The sequence below is a fragment of the Schistocerca serialis genome, chromosome 4, assembly GCF_023864345.2.
Source record: "Schistocerca serialis cubense isolate TAMUIC-IGC-003099 chromosome 4, iqSchSeri2.2, whole genome shotgun sequence".
Taxonomy (NCBI): domain Eukaryota; kingdom Metazoa; phylum Arthropoda; class Insecta; order Orthoptera; family Acrididae; genus Schistocerca; species Schistocerca serialis.
In genome coordinates this window covers 127,301,026-127,324,467 of record NC_064641.1, presented here as the reverse complement: position 1 = coordinate 127,324,467, position 23,442 = coordinate 127,301,026, and the positions used below count along the sequence as shown (strand labels likewise).

At 43.3% G+C, this 23,442-nt stretch overlaps 1 protein-coding gene across 1 annotated transcript in view; it reads left to right on the top strand.

The window, feature by feature from the left end:
- Nucleotides 1-542: 542 nt before the first annotated feature.
- The window catches only part of LOC126474321 (HORMA domain-containing protein 1-like), an 80,737-nt gene continuing 57,837 nt past the window's right edge, over nucleotides 543-23,442 (top strand). The window contains exon 1 of the mRNA XM_050101787.1: nucleotides 543-635. Within this exon, the coding sequence (XP_049957744.1) occupies nucleotides 543-635 (93 nt within the window). The remainder of the gene's footprint in view (nucleotides 636-23,442) is intronic.

The following is a 23,442-nucleotide window of genomic DNA, read 5'->3' as shown; positions in this document are numbered from 1 at the left end:
TGAAGTACTTGGGTACTGAAAGTAAAGTTAAAGCACCTTTACTGGTGTATAAACATATACAAACACATTACTTAACTTTTGGTACAGATGAGCAAGTAGATCCGAGACTGCTCATGTATGAAAGCTAACAGTTACTAGAAGTTGCAAAGGCAAAGTCTATAATGGCTAGCCCCCCCTACAAGTAGAAGCTAAGTTGCTAGGTCGTCTGCTCTTTATCAAATGGGCTGAATCTGGAGCAACACTCGTCGAGCTCCACAGCGTCAGCTAGAGGGTGCTGTGGTCGGCATTGTTCGTCCGCTCTCGTAGTCCCAACCTGCTAGAGCGCACCTACATTGTGGCATCATAGCTATCGGTATCACATTCCTCCCCACTGAAACGGCGCACCGTCATTGAGTAGGGCTTCCGACAGCAGATGGAGCGACCCAGGGACGGCGCAACTGAGGGGGTGGACAGCGGAACTGCCGGAAAATGCCCTGTTGAAAATCAGCCCAGGATGCACACCGCCACTGGGTATGCTCAGATGAGGAGGTGGAGCAACCTCCATGGGCGTCGGTGGGGGCGGCGGTGGCGTGACGGCAGCCTCAGCGTCCATCAGCTCCAGCACCAAGGAGGAACATGGTGGGGGCGGCAGGAGCGCCCGCAGCAGAGGCGGCGGAGGTGGCGTTGGTGGAGTTATGGGCTGAGGCGGCGGAAGCCGTGAAACCTCCAATTCTGCCGGGAAACAACCAGCGGCAGAAAACCGAGGACGGCACAAACGGATCTGGTTCTGATGTCGCTTGACAGTGCTGGAGGGACCAGAAATGACAAATAAGGCGTGGTCAAGCTGGCGAACGATGCACCCCTGCTCCCAGCGCTGCCTGCCAGAGAAAATGCGATAGGGCACCAAATCATGCAGCGCCAAGCTAGAACGAGGTGAAGCAGCGGGTGCGCACGGAGGCTGGTGCAATAGCTGCAGGAGCGACCGATGGGCGCGGCCGTGTAGCAATTCCGCTGGGGAGTGGGTGTCGCGCGGCTGGGAATGATATGAAGCAAGGAAAGTCCAGAGCGCGCACTCGCGAGAGTGCGAGGCGCGCAGCTTGCTCATCTGCGACTTAAATGTATGCACAAAGCGTTCAGCCTCGCCATTCGACTTGAGGTGGGATGGGGCTGAGGTCAGGTGGCGAATGCCATTATCTGCACAGAACGCTTCAAACTCTGAGGACACAAATTGAGGGCCATTGTCGGAGACAATAAATTCAGGAAGGGCCTCAATGCAAAAAATAGCCGTCATAGTCCGAATAGTACTGGCAGATGTAGTAGAATACATAGGTACAACAAAAGAAAAGTTGCTGTATGCATCAGTAACTATCAACCAGCAGGTGTCCCAGGAAGGACCCGCAAAATCAATATGAACGTGCTGCCAAAGCGCAGTAGGGGGCGGCCACACAAAGAAGAGCTGATGGGGAGCAGATTGATGCTCTGCGCAGGAGCGACAATTAGGAAGCAAATTCTCAATTTGTCTATCAATGACGACTCAAGTGCAGTGACTACGCACTAATTTCTTCGTCGGCACAATCCCCCAATGACCAGCGTGCAGTAATCGGAGGATTTCCGACTGCAACGAACGAGGTACAACCACATGAGACTGATCATTGTCAGTTCGTAACAAAATAACAGCATGGTGTACAGACAAGTTGCGACGTTGCGCAAAGTAACGCGAACAAGGGGATCACTAATCTGAGTGGCAGATGGAGGCCATTGTGTACGAATATCCCGCAAATCCCGCAAAACAATCTGCAAAGAAGCACCGGCGGCTGTTGCGGAAGCAATGCGACGAAGATCCACCGCAAAACCATCAGCTAATTCCTTATCTTGTGAATCAATAAACATGCATGATAATTCGGAAGAATCAAACTCGTCGTCTGGACTGATAGGTAGACAGGACAAAGCATTGGAATTACCAAGCTGGGCCGTAGGCTAAAACAAAATTTCGTAATTGTAGTTGGACAAAAAGAACACCGTTGCAACTTTTGTGCAGTAAAGACTGGCACTGGCTTTGACGGGTGAAACAACGATGTCAAAAGCTTACGGTCGGTGACCAAATAGAACTTGCGACCACACAAAAAAATCATGAAACTTCTCGATTTGAGAATAGTTTTGCTGGGCAGAATTGAGCAACTTAGACCCGAAAGCGATCGGGCGATCGACCGAGTTAATGTGGTGCGGGAGAACCGCTCCGATGCCGTGAGAAGATGCATCGACTGCCAAAACAACTGGTTTGGAGGGATCGAAAGGAATCAAACAGCGATCTCCCAACAAAGCAGATTTGAGCTTGTGGAAAAGAGCGTCAAATTCCGAAGACCAAACAAAAGGAACGTTCTTACGCTGAAGGCGATGCAAATGCGCTGAAATATGCGCTGCATTTGGTATAAACCGAACATAATATGTAATTTTGTCCAACACAGACAAGTTCTTTCAAGTTCCTGGGTGCTGGCAAGTCTCTAATCGCACGGAGATGTGACGGTGGATACCCTGTCCGTTAATCATATGTCCTAAATACTGAATCTCAGTTTGGAAAAAAATTGCACCTGTCTCTGTTACACTTGAGTCCTGCCTGCAAAAGTACAGTAAATAAGGCACGCAAATTTTGCAAATGTTCGTCAGGGGCTCGACCCGACACAACTATATCGTCCAGATAATTTGATCAACCAGGGACAATGGCACACAACTGCTGCAAATAAGACTGAAAAATAGCAGGATCCGAAGTGCAACCGAACGAAAGGTGGCGAAACTTGAACAAGCCAAGGTGGGTGTTGATCACAAAATAGCACTTGACTGTTCGTTGAGCGGAATTTCAAAGTATGCGTCCTGCAAGTCAATCGTGGAAAAGAATTTTCCTGCACCAAACTTAAAAATGTCTTCAGGACGCGGTAAGGGAAATGTAGCGACCACTGTCTGGGGATTTACTGTAGACTTAAAGTCAGCACAAATACAGAGACGACCGTTGGGGTTTTTTCACACACACTATAGGCGAAGCCCATGGCGAAGCAGAAACAGGTTCAATGACACCACTGTCTTGCAAATGCTGAAGTTCAGCAGCTACGGCGTCGTGCAGTACCGGGCGTGCGCGCTGCAAAATAGGCATGGCATTGTCTTTAACAACAACATGCGCTGCAAAGTGTGGCACAACCAAGGCCATCAGAAAAGAGTTCAGCAAAATCATCGCATAGTGCGGCAACACTGTCTGCATGGTCACTAGCGTTGATGGAAAGTACATTGTTGATTGGCGACTCCATAGTGTCCTGTGCACTACGACCAGATAATGGGTATACTTGGAAGGAGAGACAGCATTGGTCGTATCTTTTTGTTTATTATCGCAAAATCGATTTTCGGTCACTTAGTGACGATCCTCAGTGCTAGAAGTTAAAAATTTTTTCACATTACGATCAGAGAGTATAAAACAGAAAATCACAATTACATCTGCATATGAACATAACACTTGTTAGGAACATACCTGTAATATATAACTTAAATTAGTAAGCACTGGTGTCAATAAGCTTACGGCGATCACATAGACTGAGGTCGCTGTTTACATGCACTTGTTCAGCAGACCTCGGTGTGACGGGGCTTGACACGCCCTCTATGTGACATGTGTCACGTGAAGACATAGTATTACTGGTTTTGCGAGATATTTACACTAAATAACTCTTGTGCATTTGTGGAACGTGCAGTAATTCAAATTTAAAATGTACGTACAACACATAGCAGACGAAGGGGGAAGGAAATATCTAAAATCCACACCTACAAACATTTTTGTAATGAATATTGTGTTTCACGGCATTTTAATTATTAAGTAATGGCAGTTTCGTACTGTTATTATTTTTTATATATTTGACTCCTTAGTCTTAACGTAACATTTCACGTATATCACGAACGTTGTACTTCTAACTTCCCACGCCAGATGGTGGGTATTATGTTTTTTTTAAAAACCTGTGTTACACCTCATTCATGTTATTCATTTATTATTGTTTTTCATTATCTTTTGCTCTTTTATATGTCCTGCACTCTGACAACTTATCATCGATCTGTTTTATGTTTTATAAGTTTGTTTTTTAAAAAAACAATACGCCAATGTATTTTAGATATTTCCTTCCCCCTTCGTCTGCTATGTGCTGTACGTACATTTTAAATTTGAATTACTGCACGTTTGACAAATGCACAAGAGTTATTTAGTGTTAATATCTCGCAAAACCAGTAATACTATGTCTTCACGTGACACATGTCACATGGAGGGCGTGTCAAGCCCCGTCACACCGAGGTCTGCTGAACAAGTGCATGTAAACAGCGACCTCAGTCTATGTGATCGCCGTAAGCTTATTGACACCAGTGCTTACTAAAAAATGGTTCAAATGGCTCTGAGCACTATGGGACTCAACTGCTGAGGTCATTAGTCCCCTAGAACTTAGAACTAGTTCAACCTAACTAACCTAAGGACATCACAAACATCCATGCCCGAGGCAGGATTCGAACCTGCGACCGTAGCGGTCTTGCGGTTCCAGACTGCAGCGCCTTTAACCGCACGGCCACTTCGGCCGGCTAGTGCTTACTAATTTAAGTTATATATTACAGGTATGTTCCTAACAAGTGTTATGTTCATATGCAGATGTAATTGTGATTTTCTGTTTTATACTCTCTGATCGTAATGTGAAAAAATTTTTAACTTCTAGCACTGAAGATCGTCACTAAGTGACCGAAAATCGATTTTGCGATAATAAACAAAAATATACGACCAATGCTGTCTCTCCTTCCAAGAAAGTACATTGTCCTGAATCGCGAGGCCAAAAAGTTCAAATGCGTCCATGCCAAAAATGTTCAGAGCATTACTAGAGTGGAGCACATGAAAAGACGCAGTTTTCATCGTTGCACTATACGTGGCTTGCAAACTACACACGCCGAGCATCGAGATTTCCTGTCCAGTAAATGTAGTCAGTGTGGAACGTGAACGATGAAGCGGGCGAACCAAGCAAGTCATACGTTGATCTGTTCAGTAAAAAAGAAACAGAGGCGGCGCGTTTCGTCACAGGGTTATTTGGTAACCGTGATAGAGTTGCGGAGATGTTTAGCAGGCTCGAGTGGCAGACTCTGCAAGAGAGGCGCTCTGCATCGCGGTGTAGCTTGCTCGCCAGGTTTCGAGAGAGTGCGTTTCTGGATGAGGTATCTAATATATTGCTTCCCCATACTTATACCTCCCGAGGAGATCACGAATGTAAAATTAGAGAAATTCGAGCGCGCACGGAGGCTTTCAGACAGTCGTTCTTCCCGCGAACCATACGCGACTGGAACAGAAAAGGGAGGTAATGACAGTGGCACTTAAAGTGCCCTCCGCCACACACCGTTGGGTGGCTTGTGGAGTATAAATGTAGATGTAGATGTAGACGCACCAGTGTCCAGCTGCATGCGAACAGAACGTCCACAAATCTTCAAAGTCACAAAAAGTTTTCTCGCATTGCGCCGAATGCGAGAGAAAGTGTCTGGAAAAACTTGATTCACACGACGAGCTGTAGAAGAATGTGAAGCAGAAGGCTGGGAATAAATGGCATTTACGTCCATGGGCTGATGTGAATCATGATCACGGCGTTTTCTGTTGCACTGACGTCCACGCGGGTCACGCGAACGGGAAACAGGCCGCAAACTAGGCTTTGAAAAATAGTACGAGCTACGTAATTTACGGAAGGGCGGAGACAAGACACTGGAGGGGAGCGGCTCTCTGTCTCCACATGCGAGGAGCGCACTAGTATTTGGGCATTCCAAATATTGCCTCTGAGGAGGCAGGTGTTCACTCTTGACAGCTTCCGATAAGTCGCAAGGATTCTCTTATCGCTTGTCATGAGACAATGCACTCTGCACTCGTCACAAACAGCGTAGAGAGCAAAATTTGTTAGATCCAAGTAGGCGAGCTTCACTCACTGTGCGCGTTAGCAAGAGCTCAACTCAGGATCATTTTGATTTACTACATGTCCGATGACGGTAGTACTGTCAGAACAGTTCTGAGCTTTGTTTAGTGCAGTTTCATGTAGTTTGCACTTGCAGATGGACGCATACCGTCGTCCAGTATTGATAACTTCCAGTACCAGGTTTCGGTCACTGTTTTCAGCGTAGGGCATGTTAGACGCTATCAACTACGTCGCCGGCAGAGTCTTGATGCAGCCGCACGCAATCAGGCAACTCCACCACCACGCCGACCACGCTATGAGCATCGTACTACAGAAAACGCCCGCTTTCCCAGCTGCACATTCTTCTTTCGCTTTCTTCAATTTCTTTGCAGTGTGTTAGATGCTCATAAAGACGCAAGGCACAGTATTCACCGTTTGCCCGCTAAGAGAGTCATATGTTCAGCTGTCTTTTTTTTCTTATTCCTTCCTCATTTATTACACCAGGTCAGCTGGTCTCATGTAATTTATTTATATGTTAAATTAGAATGAAGTCATGCAATGCTCAGGTTAAAAGGCAAATACCAGGGCAGCCACCTTATGTAATTCACTTGTTGTGAGCTCTTGATGTCAATTCAATTCTATTTCTCGTTTTTTTTTAATACTTTCTACGGTATCTGGCGACCCAATTTTTTAAATTTTTGTTTATCATTATTTGAATAATTTGTGAGTGAATGTTTAATGAATTTGATGATAAAATTTCAATAATTATTGCATATGCAGTTTAATGCAGTTTCACTTATATCATGAACAGCTCTCCTTGCATTTCATTTATAGAGTTTAAATAAAAATTCATACCTCTTTCTCCCTCCCACACGAGGTATCTTGCAAGCTTCTCTTACTGCACACAGCTTGGACGTGTCCTTTCTTATTACAAAAATAAACTGTGCTTGACGAGATGGGTAACTGTCCCGTGAATGGGCACGAAAGCAGTTCGGACATGATTTCAGTTTCTGAGTAGGTGCATGGTTGGAAACTTGTTTACTTGAGTGCGAGCGGCGTGATGCAGCTCACTGTGCTGGGACAGAGCGGGAGGGCACGTGTTGTGCCTCGCTAACAGTACACACACACGAGGTCACGGCTAATGCGGAAGTAGCCATATCTAATGTATCTTGTCTGTCTAGCAAGTCCACTACTTCCTGCAAAGACAGGTTTTTAAATTTTAGGATTTGCTCGCGGATGCTGTTGATCCGCCACATGCTGTGCAATAGTGTCTCTGATCATTATATCCGCATATGAGCGTCCACATGAGCAATTAAAGTCACAATCAGATATTAGTCCCTGAAGGTCCGCTAACCAAGATTTGTTGGACTGAGTAGGGCCATGCCGGAGACGAAAGAATTTGTAGCACCACCTTTACAATGTCACAAAAGTGGGAATTCAAAGCGTCAGTCACTTCATTGTAAGTTTTAGTTCGTGGTGGGAAACAAATTTACGAGCACATGGTATAAAACAACACCCGCAATGGCAATGAAAAAGGCAAGCCGCTCTGTACTTGGTATGTTGTATGCTGCGAAGTGTGCCTCGAGCTGGGCGATGTATTCTGTCCAGCGTTCAACGTCCGGATTGAAGGCACGAAATGGCGGCGCCGTGGGCGTCGGCATTGGTAAGGCGGCGGCGCCGGAGGCGCCGTAGTAGCTGCAGTTTGTAGTGTGACTAGTCCATTTACAGCAGCAAGCAGCTGCGTCTTTTGCTGAGCCTGAAATCATACAATATCGGACAGCGAAGACTGTTCCTGTGGCGAAGCCATGGTTTACACAAAATGTCTTACAGCTTTCAAATGGCTCTGAGCACTATGCCACTTAACTTCTGAGGTCATCAGTCGCCTAGAACTTAGAACTAATTAAACCTAACTAACCTAAGGACATCACACACACCCATGCCCGAGGCAGGATTCGAACCTGCGACCGTAGCGGTCGCTGGGCTCCAGACTATAGCGCCTAGAACCGCACGGCTACCACGTCTTATAGCGAAGGGTGGAAGCATCATACGAGCAGTCACACGGATCTATCACAAGAAAATAAAGCAGTACCGAGAAAAAAAACCTAATAGGAGAAAAAGAACGATCCTCATCGCCATTTTTTTGTATCCCGCCTGGATAGGCGGTGCGTGGATCTGCTCCTGTGAAAAGCTTCTGCAAAATGAGCCGAGAGTGAAGGACGTGAGTAGGAGCAGGAAAAGGTGAAGTACTTCGGTACTGCAAGTAAGGTTAAAGCACCTTTACTAGTGTATAAATATATACACTCCTGGAAATTGAAATAAGAACACCGTGAATTCATTGTCCCAGGAAGGGGAAACTTTATTGACACATTCCTGGGGTCAGATACATCACATGATCACACTGACAGAACCACAGTCACATAGACACAGGCAACAGAGCATGCACAATGTCGGCACTAGTACAGTGTATATCCACCTTTCGCAGCAATGCAGGCTGCTATTCTCCCATGGAGACGATCGTAGAGATGCTGGATGTAGTCCTGTGGAACGGCTTGCCATGCCATTTCCACCTGGCGCCTCAGTTGGACCAGCGTTCGTGCTGGACGTGCAGACCGCGTGAGACGACGCTTCATCCAGTCCCAAACATGCTCAATGGGGGACAGATCCGGAGATCTTGCTGGCCAGGGTAGTTGACTTACACCTTCTAGAGCACATTGGGTGGCACGGGATACATGCGGACGTGCATTGTCCTGTTGGAACAGCAAGTTCCCTTGCCGGTCTAGGAATGGTAGAACGATGGGTTCGATGACGGTTTGGATGTACCGTGCACTATTCAGTGTCCCCTCGACGATCACCAGTGGTGTACGGCCAGTGTAGGAGACCGCTCTCCACACCATGATGCCGGGTGTTGGCCCTGTGTGCCTCGGTCGTATGCAGTCCTGATTGTGGCGCTCACCTGCACGGCGCCAAACACGCATACGACCACCATTGGCACCAAGGCAGAAGCGACTCTCATCGCTGAAGACGACACGTCTCCATTCGTCCCTCCATTCACGCCTGTCGCGACACCACTGAAGGCGGGCTACACGATGTTGGGGCGTGAGCGGAAGACGGCCTAACGGTGTGCGGGACCGTAGCCCAGCTTCATGGAGACGGTTGCGAATGGTCCTCGCCGATACCCCAGGAGCAACAGTGTCCCTAATTTGCTGGGAAGTGGCGGTGCGGTCCCCTACGGCACTGCGTAGGATCCTACGGTCTTGGCGTGCATCCGTGCGTCGCTGCGGTCCGGTCCCAGGTCGACGGGCACGTGCACCTTCCGCCGACCACTGGCGACAACATCGATGTACTGTGGAGACCTCACGCCCCACGTGTTGAGCAATTCGGCGGTACGTCCACCCGGCCGCCCGCATGCCCACTATACGCCCTCGCTCAAAGTCCGTCAACTGCACATACGGTTCACGTCCACGCTGTCGCGGCATGCTACCAGTGTTAAAGACTGCGATGGAGCTCCGTATGCCACGGCAAACTGGCTGACACTGACGGCGGCGGTGCACAAATGCTGCGCAGCTAGCGCCATTCGACGGCCAACACCGCGGTTCCTGGTGTGTCCGCTGTGCCGTGCGTGTGATCATTGCTTGTACAGCCCTCTCGCAGTGTCCGGAGCAAGTATGGTGGGTCTGACACACCGGTGTCAATGTGTTCTTTTTTCCATTTCCAGGAGTGTACAAAGACATTACTTAACTTTTGGTACAGATGAGCACGTAGGTGCGAAGCCATTCATGTATCGAAGCTAACAGTTACTAGAAGCTTCAAAGGCAAAGTCTACAATGGCTAGACCCCCCCCCCCCCGTCCCCGCCGCCTATCTGTACTGGTTGACAAATTTGCCATTTTCGTTATCAGTTCATCAACTTTTTCTTTAATTGTGTTTAACTGTTCTTTTTGTTCTTTAGAATTTAAAATCAAAGATTCCACTTGTTCGCTAATCTCTTTTACTTGGTTAAAATGGCTCTGAGCACTATGGGACTTAACTGCTGTGGTCATCAGTCCCCTAGAACTTAGAACTACTTAAACCTAACTAACCTAAGGACATCACACACATCCATGCCCGAGGCAGGATTCGAACCTGCGACCGTAGCGGTCGTGCGGTTCCAGACTGTAGCGCCTTTAACCACTCGGCCACTCCGGCCGGTAATCTCTTTTACTCTTGTGTTCATATGATCTTTTTGTTCTTTTACCTGTGTAACTATCGCACTCGAAACTATAGTGTTGATTTTAGCTAACGATTCATCCTTGTCATTACGCTGATTTGTTTCGAATTTTCGTGTTCTGTTTCAAGGTCATGTAATCTAGTTGAAGAACTGCTAATTATTGGTCGAAGATAATTTTTAATGTTTTCCCTAAGTGATTTACTATTCTCTTTCTGTGATTTCGTGTTCTCTTCCTGTGATTTCTTTTAATTTCTTGTAAGTGATTTTCTGTTTTCATCATAATGAATCAGACTGCGCAAAGACAAAGACTGTGCCACAAGAAACTCCTGACTTGACCCGAGGTCTAACCATACCCCCTTCATTCCATCTGAATTCCAAGCTAGCGACCAATGAGTGGTCAGAAGTGGGCGAAACCGCTTAACACAAGGCCAAAGATTGTTTACCAGCAAAATAACTCGCTCTCTCTCTGACGTGCACATTGATAACTTACAAAAATCAAAATGACATGTCCACCTTACAAATTTTATGAACCCAACGACACTACAAGCAAATATGTAATTACCATAATTAAGAATTGCATAATTTTTAATATCCAAATTTTAATAAAAAATATGAATGCCATACCTAAAAGTCAGGAATTCCCATAGTGTAAGAATAAATATGTTCGGTTTATTTTAATAGCTACTGCTCATATCGATAGTTTGATAAACGAAGACTGACAGTCATTTTTACATCTATTTAAAAAAGAATAATTTGTCCTAGAGAAATTTCCGATAATAATCAAATAACCAAAATCACATAATATTCTAGCATGCATCTGTGTAAGGACGAAATATGTACAATTCCATAATTATACTTCTCGTTTTTCTTGGAATTAAGTCTTCGTCAGTATTTAAATTGGTCTGAGATTTCAGCATTCTCTGTGCTGTGTGCTCTAGTGCTCTTGTTTGAAGTAGCCTCCGAATTATTTGAGGGTGTGTGCAGCGACTATTAGAATTAGTGATAAACTTAAAAGTAACATTCGAAAACATACCACTGTGCCTTAATAAACTATTATGATTATTTATCATAGACAATGTGTTCATCTGCTAGAGGAAAAATTTCTTTGTGTCCCAATGAATTCGTGATTCTCATTCTTTGCGTCAGAATATAATTTAAAGCTATCCTTCAAATGTGAGTACAAGGAGACCTACATAAATATTTTTGGTCTGTAAAGAGATCTGGTCTTCAGTGATATGAATCAAACTCTGTACATAAATATTCAAAGTGATTTCTTGTGAGTGTTTGAAAAGTACTACTAGACTTCTCTTTTTATTTGTTAAGAGGCACCACCCTACCACAAAAATTTTCAGCTAAAGGGCTAATGGCGTAGCTACTGAGAGGAAAAAATCAGCAGGAAGGTCCACCTTGTATTTTTTCAAGTGAAACTTTGACACAAATGGCATCCGCCATCTTCTCAAATTTTCCATCATCTTAATTTCTGGAATACGTGTCGAATATGCTCTGTGTTTACCAATCATGTCCAACTGGACTTTACGTGGTCAAATATTGGTAAACATAGCAAAATTTGACAAATTGTTTGATTGTGTATGGAGGCCTTTAGATATTAAGACTTTATACCTCATGACCACGTCCATATGAAATAGAGTGAGCTTTTCTCTGTGGAACTGTCAACTATTGCAACAGATGTTTTGTGTATAAGAAATAAGAAGCAGTTCGTAGTTTAGCTGCCCTTGTATTTAGTGTAATTCATTCTTTACCTTTGGTGACTATAATACATATATATACTACAGAAGGGACTAACAGTAAGTGCTGTTACCTTGAAGAAATAACCAAAAATTTGAAAAAAGACATAACTGTTGACTGTGCCTAGTGCACATGGTCCAGAAGTAGCATTTTGTAATTGCTTTTTCTTTCTCTATTGGTAATTAGAGTAAGTATTGCAAAAACTAATGGTTGCTGAAATACTGAGTAATGCATAGGTACTAGTTGAATGGGAACCACATGCCTGCTGGGATTGTTTTAAGATAAATTCCTATATATGCCAGTCTCCAATCATATTGTAACAGATTTTTTGTGGTAAGAACCTCGTTTTTAATGGAATTGTACTAGTTACAAACTTCACCACATTGTACCCCTTTCTTTTGGAATAACGCAAAATTCAATCACTTGGTAACTTAATGAAGGAACAATCTCTGAACTGGACCCCTCTTTATTGTTTAAGTATTCCCTTGGGCTGTCACTAAGGCCCACCAGATGGAGTGTTGCAGTTCCCATACCGTCTGGCTCATGTGGCACATGTAATCTGACAGGTGCCATCTACCGTCAGCAGCCACCTCGCTGCTGCAGACGACCATATCACCTTACTGCCACAGCTCACTGCACCTCTCTGATGTATCTTTGGTCAAGATGTTTCAGTAAAGTTTCCCTGTAATACATCATGTCCCCAAGGACCGCTGATCTAACATAAATACCGTAAAATTCTGTCCTTTAACGTAAAATTAATCAGCATTAAGTAACAACTACTCTCTGTTAGCTTGTAAGGTCCCTCCGACAGCACTGTCTGTCCAAGGAGCCTCCCACAGCTCGCTACTTTATAAATTCGTTGATCTACTACTGTGTAAAGGAGAAGGACTGTGTAGGTAATAATAATCCACTCTTTTATAAACTACAAATACTTCATGCATGCACATCTGATGAGTATAACTAACATTACGTTTACTACTTAATGTTCCAAGAGAAGATGTTACCTCAATACTTATCTCCATTTGGCGTCATTGTCTAGGGGATGATTACAAATAACAGGCTTCATTGTAATAAGATTCACCCATTTGCTGAAACACTTTAGTAGAATTTCAATTCTAACATTTTTATTTAGACGATTTCTCATCACATGTTTATTTACAAGCAGCTTGGTTTATAAAAACATAAAATACGATGTTAACACCAAAGGAAAGGTATTCATGTGCAATTTATCGTAATAAATCACATACTTTGCACTATGTGACATTTACAAATGCTAACAAGGAATTGTGACAAGGACGACCCAACTGGCACACGATTGGATGTATATGTAAATTAATATTATTTTTCCAGAATGTTCTAGAAGCTATTTGTTCAAATTGAAGATTATCATTATATTTGGTTGAACAAACAGTAAATATCAAAGCAAAAAAGTATATCATGTTGTGGATACGAAAATCTAAATGATAAAATGGTGAGAAATATTTTATTTAGTTTCAAAAATAAATTTAACAATTTCAAAATATACCACTGTAAAGGTTTTTATATACTTCGCTTTAATGTCATAACAAATTGTTTCTGAAGAAGTAAAGCATGTTTTTTTCAAATCTGTATGGTGTGATTCATAAATGATATAAAACAAATTACATTTTTCATAGGCACAAAATTTCTTTCTAAAGCTAAATCTGTAGGGTGATAAAATTTCGTACTGTAACCTCTTCACATAGCAGTTCACAAAAAAAGTGTAATGATATTATAAACAAATTTGTAAAAGAGTATAGCGCACTCACATAAAGACCATGAATTTCGTACTATGTGCCTGAAATCAGAATAAACATTGGCGAAAAACTAGATATAATCACAACTTTCAGTTAATTCGGTATGGAAACGGAAATATCTGTTGATTGAGAAACCCCATAATCTTGGTTCATTATAATGTGGCTATCTGTTTGGGGCGAGTAGGGACGATTTATCATAATTTTTATTCGTTATTAATTTCTAAGCTTGAAGTCTGCTGCCTCTTGAGAGGCTGCTCTCACAGCCTGTTCACAATCCCAGCACATGATACTGAGATAAGCATCGTTCCCAGGGTAAGGACTGCTGTTACACAGATACTTTGACAAGCATCGGCAGCAACCCTTGACAAGAGAGGCAAGGAAAGGACACACTCTTGGTTGCTGACTCCTAACCCTTTGACATGTCCTTCTTCTACATTCCTATGTTCCAATCGGAACTTTGGCTGTAACGGCCTCCTCCATAAATTTGGTGTCTTTCCTAGATGCGTCATATGTGTCCCTTGTGACGGAATTAATGTCGCAATGTTTTTACTAACCTTACTATGTTCTCATTTACAAACGCAACTACATGTCTACATATCTAACTATTCTCGTCCCATCCTGTTCGCTGTTTGGTACTAAGTGTACTTTTACACTTTGGACAAATACATTATTTCACTCGACACTCCAGCCGCTGTACGACACTTCATGCTGGCATCCGCAGTCCACTCGACTCCACATAAACCAAAGCCGTTAAAAAGACAAAGGTACCTTACACCCATCTGTGAACAATTCACCCACATCCTGGCTATCCAACTTAACCCATGTAACTCTGCCTTTCTTTAAAAAAATGTCACAGTTAACACAGTGAAACCGTTTAAATTTTGTGTCGAATTGTTTGTGCTCTGTGTAGATTAGTTCAGACGTTCTTTGCACAACAGTTTTTAGCATGGATAGGGACTGCAACTGCTGTGTTCGGATGCAGGCTGAGTTGGCATCCCTTCGCTCCCAGCTTCAGGAAGTGTTGGCTTCGTTCACACAGCTTGAGGCTGTTGCCAATGGGCATCACTGTGGGGGTCCGGATGGGGTTTGTCGGGGACGGCCAGCTCGTCCCACGCATCCCCCGATCGGACTTCGACTGTGGCTTCCCGGGATACTGCCCACATTGAGGCTGACCCCTCACCTGTGGTAGAGTGGGAGGTCGTCTCGAGGTGTGGCAGGGGGCGAAAGACATTCCGGAGGGCTGAACGGAAGGCCTCTCCAGTTTGTCTGACGAACCAGTTTCAGGCTCTGTCTCAGGCTGATACTGATCTTCGGCCTGACATGGCTGCTTGTCCTGTTCCAGAGGTTGCCCCTCAGTCTGCAAGATCCGGGCGGTCGCAGAGAGTGGGCTTACTGGTAGTTGGGAGATTCAACGTCAGCGCGTAATGGGGCCCCTTAGGGAAATGGCAGCAAGAGAGGGGAAGAAAACCAATGTGCATTCCGTGTACATACCGGGGGGAGTCATTCCAGATGTGGAAAGGGTCCTTCCGGATGCCATGAAGGGTACAGGGTGCACCCATCTGCAGGTGGTCACTCATGTCGGCACCAATGATGTGTGTCGCTATGGATCGGAGGAAATCCTCTCTGGCTTCCGGCGGCTATCTGATTTGGTGTAGACTGCCAGTCTCGCTAGCGGGATGAAAGCAGAGCTCACCATCTGCAGCATCGTCGACAGGACTGACTGCGGACCATTGGTACAGAGCCGAGTGGAAGGTCTGAATCAGAGGCTGAGACGATTCTGCGACTGTATGGGCTGCAGATTCCTCGACTTGCACCATAGGGTGGTGGGGTTTCGCTGGATAGGTCAGGAGTCCACTACACGCAGCAAGCGGCTACATGGGTAGCAGGGGTTGTGTGGCGTGGACTGGGCGGTTTTTTAGGTTAGATGGCCTCGGGCAAGTACAGAAAGGGCAGCAGCCTCAAAGGGTGCGGGGCAAAGTCAGGACATGCGGGGACCAAGCAGCAATCGGTGTTGTAATTGTAAACTGTCGAAGCTGCATTGGTAAAGTACCGGAACTTCAAGCGCTGATAGAAAGCACGGAAGCTGAAATCGTTATCGGTACAGAAAGCTGGCTGAAGCCAGAGATAAATTCTGCCGAAATTTTTACAAAGGCACAGGCGGTGTTTAGAAAGAATAGATTGCATGCAACCGGTGGTGGCGTGTTTCTCGCTGTTAGTACTAGTTTATCCTGTAGTGAAGTAGAAGTGGATAGTTCCTGTGAATCATTATGGGTGGAGGTTACACTCAACAACCGAGCTAGGTTAATAGTTGAGCCAACCGACCTCCCGACTCAGCAGCTTTAGTGGTAGAACAACTGATAGAAAATTTGGAATACATTTCACATAAATTTTCTCAGCTTGTTATAGTCTTAGGTGGAGATTTCAATTTACCAGATATAGACTGGGACACTCAAATGTTTAGGACGGGTGGTAGGGACAGAGCATCGAGTGACATTATACTGAGTGCACTATTCGAAAATTACCTCGAGCAATTAAACAGAGAACCGACTCGTGGAGATAACATCTTGGACCTACTGATAACAAACAGACCCGAACTTTTCGACTCTGTAAGTGCAGAACAGGGAATCAGTGATCACAAGGCCGTTGCAGCATCCCTGAATATGGAAGTTAATAGGAATATAAAAAAAGGGAGGAAGGTTTATCTGTTTAGCAAGAGTAATAGAAGGCAGATTTCAGGCTACCTAACAGATCAAAACGAAAATTTCTGTTCCGACACTGACAATGTTGAGTTTTTATGGAAAAAGTTCAAGGCAATCGTAAAATGCGTTTTAGAGTGGCTCGAAACAGCATATCCAGACACTCCGGGATGATGATGGCATTGAAACAGAGGATGACACGCGTAAAGCTGAAATACTAAACACCTTTTTCCAAAGCTGTTTCACAGAGGAAGACCGCACTGCAGTTCCTTATCTAAATCCTCGCACAAACGAAAAAATGGCTGACATCGAAATAAGTGTCCAAGGAATAGAAAAGCAAGTGGAATCACTGAACAGAGGAAAGTCCACTGGACCTGACGGGATACCAATTCGATTCTACACAGAGTACGCGAAAGAACTTGCACCCCTTCTAACAGCCGTGTACCGCAAGTCTGTAGAGGAACGGAAGGTTCCAAATGATTGGAAAAGAGCACAGGTAGTCCCAGTCTTCAAGAAGGGTCGTCGAGCAGATGCGCAAAACTGTAGACCTATATCTCTGACGTCGATCTGTTGTAGAATCTTAGAACATGTTTTTTGCTCGCGTATCATGTCGTTTTTGGAAACCCAGAATCTACTCTGTAGGAATCAACATGGATTCCGGAAACAGCGATCGTGTGAGACCCAACTCGCGTTATTTGTTCATGAAACCCAGAAAATATTAGATACAGGCTACCAGGTAGATGCTATTTTCCTTGACTTCCGGAAGGCGTTCGATACAGTTCCGCACTGTCGCCTGATAAACAAAGTAAGAGCCTACGGAATATCAGACCAGCTGTGTGGCTGGATTGAAGAGTTTTTAGCAAACAGAACACAGCATGTTGTTATCAATGGGGAGACGTCTACAGACGTTAAAGTAACCTCTGGCGTGCCACAGGGGAGTGTTATGGGACCATTGCTTTTCACAATATATATAAATGACCTAGTAGATAGTGTCGGAATTTCCATGCGACTTTTCGCGGATGATGCTGTAGTACACAGAGAAGTTGCAGCATTAGAAAATTCTAGCGAAATGCAGGAAGATCTGCAGCGGATAGGCACTTGGTGCAGGGAATGGCAACTAACCCTTAACATAGACAAATGTAATGTATTGCGAATACATAGAAAGAAGGATCCTTTATTGTACGATTATATGATAGCGGAACAAACACTGGTAGCAGTTACTTCTGTAAAATGTCTGGGAGCATGCGTGCGGAACGATTTGAAGTGGAATGATCATATAAAATTAATTGTTGGTAAGGCGGGTGCCAGGTTGAGATTCATTGGGAGAGTGCTTAGAAAATGTAGTCCATCAACAAAGGAGGTGGCTTACAAAACACTCGTTCGACCTATTCTTGAGTATTGCTCATCAGTGTGGGATCCGTACCAGATCGCGTTGACGGAGGAGATAGAGAAGATCCAAAGAAGAGCGGCGCGTTTCGTCACAGGGTTATTTGGTAACCGTGATAGCGTTACGGAGATGTTTAGCAAACTCAAGTGGCAGACTCTGCAAGAGAGGCGCTCTGCATCGCGGTGTAGCTTGCTCGCCAGGTTTCGAGAGTGTGCGTTGCTGGATGAGGTATCGAATATATTGCTTCCCCCTACTTATACCTCCCGAGGAGATCACGAATGTAAAATTAGAGAGATTAGAGCGCGTACGGAGGCTTTCAGACAGTCGTTCTTCCCGCGAACCATACGCGACTGGAACAGAAAAGGGAGGTTATGACCGTGGCACGTAAAGTGCCCTCCGCCACACACCGCCAGGTGGCTTGCGGAGTATTGATGTAGATGTAGATGTAGAAACGCTTTGGTTAGCTCACAAAAAGTTCCTATGCGAGACATTCTTCTATTAATCGATTCTAAAATTTGACTGATAAAAGAGAATATGGCCTGTCCTGTTGACACATCCAGATGGAAGCCAATTCGGGTTTCATTCAGTAAATTATGACAGTCGAGGTGTTTCATCACCCTTCTACAAACGAGAGTTTTGAGGGGATGACTAAAATTTGCCCTGTGAACAAAGCTACAGCGAGGACATGCGAAATAGGCCGCCACCAAGCGCACAGCCCCCTAGGAGACACAAAACAAGAAAGACTGTTTAGAAATTAAATGGGAAAGATACACGAGTTCTCCTACCCCTCGTTTTCCTATCTTCTGTTCACAAGAAGAAGTCCTTTGCTCAGCCCCCGACTGTAAAAGCACACTGTTGTTGCAGTAACAGTTCTACAGCGTCATTTAGTTGAAGAAACGTCTACTACCAAATATGTATCTATTGCTAACATAACTTATGTGGTAGCAGTGCTCTTGGTTCACACAGCTGCTGCCTACACAGCTCGCTGATGTCTAACATTGAAGTTCTAGCTGCCATTTCGGTATGATATTGTAGGACCACAGAGATCGGGAGATCGGCGAGCGGGGCTGAAGCAAATATTTGTTAGGTTAGAGATTGGCTGCATTGTTCGGATATATGGTATAGTAAGGCCACTGAAAGTTGGCCTTACTTATGTATTAGGTACAGTATTTTGTTGTTATGCTAGTGCATATGAAACTCTGACACAGCATCGAAAATCTTAATGTTCTCTGCCAATCACTTTGCTAAATGCTTAACCCATGTAATTCTTGTACCGAGTCTCACTGGACAATAGGTCTCATTGTGCTACATTTTTATTAAAACTGTTTACAAAACTAAAATTTGATAAATGTGTGTAGGGAAAATACTGAAAGGTAGTTTGTGGCTTTTTTTTGATGAAGTGCAAAATAAACGGTTTGTGCCATACACCTACATGTGTTTTCTGTCTATAAAGCACTCTATTATGAGGTGATATATCGGGAGTAATCTTCTGCGAATTTTCAATATTACTTCATCGTAGCAGATTATCACTAAGGCCTATGGTTAAGGTGAAGTCACCTTTCGCTCCACCTCAGATGTTTCTGGATTCTCACAACTGTCTTGGTATCATTTTGTGTGATCGCTTTGAGACAAAAGAGTGAACAATAACTTTGAGTAATATATAAGTCAAGTGACTTAGCGGTCCCTTGCAAGCCTGCTGTACATAGCACAAACTGTTTTACTGGGGCATGTATCTTATCTAACATCTTATTAACAAGTTTTGGGTGAGTGCAAATTCCACTAAGGATATTAAACAGACAGTTAACTTTCCTGTAACTTCCCTGTTTTAAGCTTTGTGAGCATATTTCTGTAAGCAATACCATTATGGTTTGTTGTAGGATGCGTCTATTGAACTGTCAGTGCATTAGCAAATCCGATACGTTCTCATACTCAGTACGGTATGCTGCTCCATATGATAGAATGCGAAATGAGAACCATTTGACCCAGCATGGTACTCTGTTCCATAGAGCAGAATGCAAAATGAGAAATATTTGATTTCTCGGTGGTCAGAAAGAATTTGCCCAGGCTCTAAGTAGTGAAACTGTTGCGGGCTTTCACCCCAGTTTTGTAGTTTCTTGCTATGTGTATTGAGGAACATAATCCATACACATATGACTTGTATAAATAAATGGCGATTTATTACCATATATCGGAGCTTTCATGAATGCAACGAGCAGGCTACAGAAAAAAATCTGAATACCCTAATATTTGCAATGAATGTTATAAGTAGTACAATACAAACACCAGTCAAAAAAGTTGTATATCATGCATATTTTGTGTCTGTGATTACATATGGTACAATTTTTTGTGATCATAGAAAACAAATTAACAGAGAGTCTTAGGACTACAGAAAAAAAATCATTAGACCCACATCACGTGCAGAAAAAAGACAATCATGCAGACCTCTGTTCAAGGCCCTCGATCTTATGACTGTTTGAGGCCTCTGCATCTATGAGACAATTAAGTTTTCTGAACAAATTCACAACTTTTTGAGAATAACCTGTTTAAGCATGATTATTAAACAAGAAACAAATCTCAGTATAAGTTACCAATTCATAGGTTAAAACTGCTTATAAAAACGCCTTATTATATGGGTATGAGGCTGGGAAATAAAATATGTGAAAAATTTAAAAATTATGAACTAGAATAATTTGGACTTCATTTAAAAAGGTACCTAGCAAGTAAATATTATCACAGAGTAGAAGAACTTATACAACTGATTGTCACAAATAATTATGCCTGATGATTAATTTTATTCTATTTCATGCTAAAAAGTACTTTAAGTAAGTATTTATTCTTAATTTTACTTTATTTTCAACATGATTGTATTAAATCCTTTTGTGGTACTTAAAATTACAAAAGAGCTGTAAATTATTCTTTATACTTACAGTTAGAAAGTAGCTTTAAACTAACGAGTTACCTACGCCCCAATCATTTGATTGTATGTGACGTGTTATGTGACAACAACCAAAGCTCTCAGTAGCTTCGAATTCAGGTCCTCTGTCATTTCATATCTCTCTTCAAAAGACTGAGCCACTATGTTAGTCATAGAATTAATTTTCAAATTTATCCGTTACAAACTTTATTGTGAGCTCTTTTTTTTTTTTTTTTTACATAAGTTGGCAGGTTCACTTTTTCAAAGAAAATAAACACATCAATAGCTTCCAAAATTGAAGTGAGTATATCAATTGATGATATAACGAGCTGATCCCTTAATGCTTCTGCAAAAATGGCTACCGCAGTTTAGCGTCACGATCGATCACAAAAGTCGCTACGCGTTTTTTGCCGTCTTTGATACAACTTGTACATGTCATAATGACGTCACACGTGAGTGTACGAGAGTGCTAAATCTACGGCTAACGAACACCCAACCGGCCAACCAGCGTGTTACAAGTCAGAGAACATACTCAAGGTAACTGGATACTAAAAGGTAGGCCATTCCGAGCGAGCCCGCGGTCAAGCATCCTGGAGTGCCCATCGCGCTGTGACGTCATCCGCCAGACACCCTGTAGCGTGCGAAAGGCTTGCGTCCAATTAAAAAGCAACGCGAGGCTCAATGAGTGAGTTCTACGTTATGAAAATAGAGATTTGCGAAATAGAGCAGTTGGAGCCTCGGTATCTGTATCTCCAAAGAAAAGGAAACTGAATCAAGTAACAAATACAGTACCCATCTACGAATTTAGTAATTTAACACTTAAAGTCGAAGAAATATAAAGACATAAAAGTTTTGAAGAAGAAAAATGCAGTGTTAGAAATGACCCTAAAAGAACAGCCGTCAAAACAGTCAGGCGCGTTTTGTTGAAAAAGAGAAAAATTAAGTACAAATGTAGGAGGAAGTGTCCTTAAAAATTGTGAAAGAGCGCAATTTAGTTTAAGCCTACAATTGATAATAACAATACTAGTTCATCGCGGTAATCGCGACTGTTCGAAATTTCAGAGTATAACGAAGTACAAATGGGTACTGATACGATCCATGAAAGATTACGCAGAAGAAGCGACGTGAACAGTGAAATATGAGAATATAGAACTTTAAATCGACACACGATCCTGCAAAAGCGGTCTCAGACAAGGAAAAAGACGTAAGTCGGCTTTTCTATTAATAAACGTGCGCATTGCACGAATTTTTCACGTAGCTTCTGGCGTGCCAAGGAAGAACACTGCAGCGTAAGTTTACCTCGATCAAAATCGCTAAAGTGTGCGGCACCAACAAAGCACATCATCTGCCTGTTGTAGACAACTAATGAAAGTTTTGTGATTCTCTTGAAAGAACGAGAGGACGTCTCAAATAAACCACAGACCATTTTATCTATGATGTGAACTGTGAGGACTCGACAAATAACACCACAACCGCGCCGGTAAAATTCCTCTCTGATTCCGGGTCTTATGTGGACTCAGATATGACAGACTTTTCCTGTTGGGTGGGACAGGGGGGGGGGGGGAAGGAGGCAGTGCAACAAAGAAACTGTGATTGGTCGCTCTAGCGTGACGTCAGCCGGCAGACACCCGCCAGCAAGGTTGCGGGAAATTTTTGATAGCATGTGCCTTCCGCAAATGATGTAAATGCTTTTAAATTGTGTTAGAGAAATGTAAATAAATTTTCGGGCCTACAAAATTCATAACTAAAAATAATTTCACGCTAGATGCAACAATTCAATTCGGTAAATGAACAGACCTGCATCCTGTAATTTTTAAGTGTATGAATTGCCTGTTGTGAGTGAAGGGAAGTGAATCTTCAATTTTTACAAAGTCGAGTTTCTGTCCACATCAAATTCTTCTTTCCTGTGTTCTTCATCCATGCTTGCAACTGCCCCTCTTTATTCAAATGCGGATAAATGTTATCCTTCTTGCATGTAACTTAATTACATCTTCACGCACCTGAGAAAACTTTGCTTTAGTGAGTGATGTTTTAACTAATTCGTCACACTTGGAAATGGCATGTCCATGAAACCCAGAAAATATAATTTCAAACTTTTTTACTGTGTTCACCCAGTCTGTTGTCGGATTTAGAAGACTCCCTCGAGAAACAGTAGATATCCAGGAATCAGAACCTGTTCCAGACATTTTCGGTTCGTGATCCCAAGGATCTGTCAGTAGCTCACACTTGGGAAATGCAAAATACCTTGCCATATAGTGGACAGAATCAGACGAAACGTCTTTTGCATCACAATTCTTTTCCTCTATTTCATTGATTGTTCTTAGGAATTGTTCTAACTCTTTCATAATATGTGCGATGTCACAACTACTTGCTCACTAATCTTTCGCTTAGTTTTCCTCTCTCACGTCAATGCAAAGTTCACTGGTAATGAATTTCATTGATTCGACATCGTGCGGTTTGGTGTCCGCAGCAGCCGTGCTGATTCTCTCATCAGCAACTGATCCATATCGTCTGAATTTCCTGTTAAAAGAAAAAGGTGAATTCTGTGCTTCACCTCGATTGCTGAAGGGTTGGTATAGAAAGCACTAAAATCTCGAATTCTGGGAAAATAATTTTCCAGACAGTCTTGATTTAGTAAGGATGTTAGGATATGACTTCCTTTATCTTTTCTTACTTCTTCAAACAATCCTAAAAGTGATGTGATGGAGATAATAAATCCCTTTCTGTTTCCAAAGCGCATATCATTACAAACATCTCGAAACCTTCTTAAGGTGTTCTCTTGGTCTGGAAAATTCAAATCGAACCC